Source organism: Capricornis sumatraensis, chromosome 6 (assembly GCF_032405125.1).
Source record: "Capricornis sumatraensis isolate serow.1 chromosome 6, serow.2, whole genome shotgun sequence".
In the NCBI taxonomy this organism is placed as follows: domain Eukaryota; kingdom Metazoa; phylum Chordata; class Mammalia; order Artiodactyla; family Bovidae; genus Capricornis; species Capricornis sumatraensis.
In genome coordinates this window covers 103501552-103506739 of record NC_091074.1, presented here as the reverse complement: position 1 = coordinate 103506739, position 5188 = coordinate 103501552, and the positions used below count along the sequence as shown (strand labels likewise).

General features: G+C 38.1%; 1 protein-coding gene across 1 annotated transcript; it reads left to right on the top strand.

The window, feature by feature from the left end:
- Nucleotides 1-3850: 3850 nt before the first annotated feature.
- Nucleotides 3851-4813, top strand: LOC138081259 (olfactory receptor 13C7-like). Its single transcript, XM_068974382.1, has one exon. The coding sequence runs from the start codon at nucleotides 3851-3853 to the stop codon at nucleotides 4811-4813; it is 963 nt and encodes a 320-aa protein (XP_068830483.1).
- Nucleotides 4814-5188: the final 375 nt, after the last annotated feature.

Genomic DNA, 5188 nt, shown 5'->3' with positions numbered 1-5188 from the left:
TAATGCAGGAGCTATGGCTTTGTTTCCCAGTCAGAAAGGTCCCCTGCAAGAGATAATGGCAACTCATGGCAGTAATCTTGCCTGGGAAATCCCATGGACAGAGGAGCCTGGTGGGCTACAGTCTACAGGGTCGCAAATGAGTCAGACATGACTTAGCAGCTAAACAACAACAACAAAGGAACCTGAATTTCTCACTCTTGGAAATTATACTGTGGTTATGTAAGATATTAACATTAGAGTTTAGTTGAGAGATGTAAGGGCCTTTGAATTCTGTAAATTTTCTAAACCTTTAAAATCAGTTCAAAATATGTAAAAGTCAATTATTTAAAACTTATAATCCTAAAAGATGATGCTGTGAAAGTGCTTCACTCAATATGCCAGCAAATTTGGAAAACTCAGCAGTGGCTACAATATTGGAAAAGGTCAGTTTTCATAAAAATCCAAAGGAAAGGTGATGCCAAAGAATGCTCAAACTATTGCACAATTGTACTCATCTCACATGCTAGTAAAGTAATGCTCAAAATTCTCCAAGTATGTGAACCATGAACTTCCAGATATTCAAGCTGGATTTAGCAAATGGAGAGGAACCAGAGATCAAATTGCCAACATCCTCTGGGTCATGGAAAAAGCAAGAGAGTTCCAGAAAAACATCTATTTCTGCTTTATTGACTATGCCAAAGCCTTTGACTGTGTAGATCACAACAAACTGCGGAAAATTCTGAAAGAGATGGGAATACCAGACCACCTCACCTGCCTCTTGAGAAACCTATATGCAGGTCAGGAAGCAACAGTTAGAACTGGGCATGGAAAAACAGACTGTTTCCAAATCAGAAAAGGAGTATGTCAAGGCTGTATATTATCACCCTGCTTATTTAACTTATATGCAGAGTACATCATGAGAAATGCTGGGCTGGATGAAGCCCAAGCTGGAATCAAGATTGCCGGGAGAAATATCAATAACCTCAGATATGCAGATGACACTACTCTTATGGCAGAAAGTGAAGAGGAACTAAAGAGCCTCTTGATGAAAGTGAAAGAGGAGAGTGAAAAAGTTGGCTTAAAACTCAACATTCAGAAAACTAAGATCATGGCATCTGAGCCCATCACTTCGTGGCAAATAGATGGGGAAACAATGGAAACAGTGTCAGACTTTATTTTTGGGGGCTCCAAAATCACTGCAGATGGTGACTGCAGCCATGAAATTAAAAGACACTTGCTCCTTGGAAGAAAAGTTATGACCAAGATAGACAACTTATTAAAAAGCTGAGATACTACCTTGCTAACAAAGGTCTGTCTAGTCAAAGCTATGGTTTTTCCAGTAGTCATGTAAGATGTGAGAGTTGGACCATAAAGAAAGCTGAGTGCCGAAAAATTGATCTTTTTGCACTGTGGTGTTGGAGAAGACTGTTGAGAGTGCCTTGGACTGCAAGGAGATCCAACCAGTCCAACCTAAAGGAATCAGTCCTGAATATTCATGGGAAGGATTGATGCTGAATACTTTGGCCACCTGATGTGAAGAACTAACCCATTTGAAAAGACCCTGATGCTGGGAAAGATTGAAGGTGGGAGGAGAAGAGGACGACAGAGGAATAGATGGTTGGATGGCATGACCGACTCAATGGATGTGAGTTTGAGTAAACTCTGGGAGTTGGTGATGGACAGGGAGGCCTGGCGTGCTACAGTCCATGGGGTCGCAAACTGTGGACACTACTGAGCGGCTGAGCTGAACTGATGATTTCCGTTTTTCTTTCTTTTTCTGAAATGAATCTTTACAACTCTTTTGCAGTACTTCCTATTTAATTTTTGTAATATTCATACCTTCTCCACACACAACAGGTAGCATGTCCTGTTGGAACTTCAGTTTCTAAAAATGCTGCAGTTTTAGATACAAGAACACTCATCACTATATATCATTCCTTATTTCATTCCAGTATCTTACCATCTTCTTTGTATCCAGAGAGTAAGTTCAATTTTGACCTAAGTGTCACAGATTACTACCATGTCTTTCCATCAGATATAGTCAATTCTAGTTTTCATGTTGATGATTTTACCTGGCTAGGAATTCTAAATTTGTCCTTCCCAAAGGGTGTAGAATCAGAAGATTTGTTTTGTGAGTTAGCTTAGTTAAATTATATTAGCAACTTTGTTTTAATTGCTTCTAAGGGACTTCATCCCCAAAGTACTAGAAATTTTCTAAATTCTACTCAAACCATACTGTGAACTTTAAATTGCTTTTGGGATTAAAAACATCCTCAAAGCAGCAAAGATCTTAAGTTGTTTTGGTACTCCATTGGCTGTTCTTTTACTAGTGAAATAAATGACTATAAAAAGCTCTAGCTTTCATTTTTACTGAAAACCAGTTCTGTTTTGCTAGTGGTTAGTTGCTTTTTTTTTCCCACTTGTAGAAATGGCAGCTACTTTATATTAATGAAAAAAGTGATAAACAAATACTTCTTCTTTTAGTTGTTTTACTAAATTTTACTGAATTTACTGGGTTGGAATTTATGAGACTAGCAATCTCATAAAAAAGTAATTCGACATCTGTTTCTGTTTTAATATAAAAATACTAATACAAGTAATTATAACATATTGCTAATGCTTAAGAATATTTTAGAATGACTCACCTCTCTTTATTATAGGTTTTCTGAATATGTAGTGAGAGGACCATCAGCAGAGCAGCTCTTAGAGCAGAAGTTAAGCTGCTAGATTTCTGTGGAGGGAGAAGCTAATCTATATTTTCTCAAGCATGGAGGTAAAAGAGTAAATTCCCTGTCCCTTAAATCTTTCAGTTCATATATATATATTTTTGTTTTGAGTGGAGATTATGACAGGTGCACTAAAGTTTTCTGAGATCAACTTGTTATTCTTTATCTGGCAGGAAAATAAAGTTACCTAGATGTCCCAATTTGTACCAAAAGAGTCTAAGAAGAATAATTGTATATAAAATATTTTCTTTTGTAAGTATTGCTGCTGCTACTGCTGCTAAGTCGCTTCAGTTGTGTCCGACTTTGTGCAACCCCATAGATGGCAGCCCACCAGGCTCCCCTGTCCCTGGGATTCTCCAGGCGAGAACACTGGAGTGGGTTGCCATTTCCTTCTGCAGTGCATCAAAGTGAAAAGTCAAAGTGAAGTTGCTCAGTCATGTCCCACTTTTCGTGACCCCATGGACTGCAGCCTGCCAGGCTCCTCTGTCCATGGGATTTTCCAGGCAAGACTACTGAAGTGGGGTGCCATTTATAAGTATTACTAATGCCTTAATTAATATTTTAGGATATTATAGGTATACATTTCTCCTCAAATTAGAAATTACCAAACATCCTTTTGCTAAAGATGTGTCTTTTCAGTTTGTTTTTCTAGTTGCAATCTATTTGCAACTGATGTTATATTACTGTTGATGCAGGATTACACATACCATTTGATTTTAGTAGCTATAAAACAATTATTTTTGTTACGGATAATATTAGTTGTATTCTGGAATGTTTGATCAAAATGTTATGGTGACATTGCATTCAAAATAATTTCAAACTCATAATGTGAGACATAATTCTAACCCAGCTATATTTGTTCTGACTCTCTTCTAAAAAGGGCACATTTTCTTTTCTTTGAATTTAAGCCTTCTTTATGAGTTCTGAAAGTCTAACTGATTTTAGCTTAGAGGATTTTAGCATAGTCTCATCCTATCTGTGTATCCAATTATAGGTCCACATTACCCATAAGGGAAACCACTTAAGGCTGCAAACAACTCTTACAAACACTGTGATAACAGATCCACATGTGTTCCAACTGCTGCAGAATTTCTTTTGTTGAAAGAAAATGGGAAAGATCATTAGTTAATGGAAAGACCATTAATATGGGAAAGACCAATCAGTCTTCTGTTACAGAATTTGTCCTGCTGGGGCTTTCTGGCTACCCAGAGCTTGAAGCCGTTTATTTTGTGCTGGTGTTATTTATGTACATGGTGATCCTGCTGGGAAATGGTGTCATCATCATTGTAAGTGTCTGTGACTCTCACCTGCATACCCCCATGTACTTTTTCCTCAGTAACTTATCATTCTTGGATATTTGCTACACCAGTTCTTCTATCCCCTTATTTCTCAGCAGCTTCTTAACTTCAAAGAAGACCATTTCCTTCTCTGAATGTGGAGTACAAATGTTTCTCTCCTTTGCTATGGGAGCCACGGAATGTGCCCTTATAAGCATGATGGCATTTGACCGCTATGTGGCCATCTGCAACCCTCTGAGATACCCCATCATTATGAGCAAGAATTTGTATGTGCCTATGGCTGCAGGGTCCTGGATTGCAGGGGGTGTCAATTCTATGTTGCAGACCTCTCTTGCAATGCGGCTTCCTTTTTGTGGGGATAATGTCATTAATCATTTTACTTGTGAAATCTTGGCTGTCTTAAAATTGGCCTGTGCTGATATCTCCGTAAATGTTATCAGCATGGTTGTTGCTAATATGATTTTTCTTGTGGTCCCAGTACTTTTTATTTTCATTTCCTATGTTTTCATTCTCTCTACCATCCTGAGGATTCCTTCTTCAGAAGGAAGGCGCAAAGCCTTCTCCACCTGCTCTGCCCACTTAACAGTGGTGATTATATTCTATGGAACCATCCTCTTCATGTATGCAAAGCCCAAGGCTAAAGATTCCTCTGGTATAGACAAAGTCCAAGTCACAGACAAAATCATCTCTCTCTTCTATGGAGTTGTGACGCCAATGCTCAATCCCCTCATCTACAGTTTGAGGAACAAAGACGTGAAGGCAGCTGTGAAGAATATACTCTGTCAGAAATGCTTCTCAGGGGGAAAGTGAATGTTGCTTTAAAAAATTCATTTACTTTGAATGCAGGACTAGTTCTCACCTGTAAGTTCCAAAATAAATGTAAGGATTGGTAGCACCATTGATTCTTCAAATTCTAATTTTTCTGTTCCTAGGGTCTAAATGTGAGAGAAATCTAAGGCCCACGTTCTTCATGACTCTCTTAAAGAGAAAAGGGAAAGAAATCTATGGGTAGAAAAGATTCTCACCCAAACCACAGTTAGTTTAAATCTAGAATGATGAGTTCTATAATCTTATGTAAACAGAAGTAGCATTTAACTAGTTTAACCTCTTACCTTCTATGTGCATCAGTTTTCTAGTTTCAAAACTTTCCTAGGAAGGTAAAGTACAAAGTGCCTTTTAAGGGTC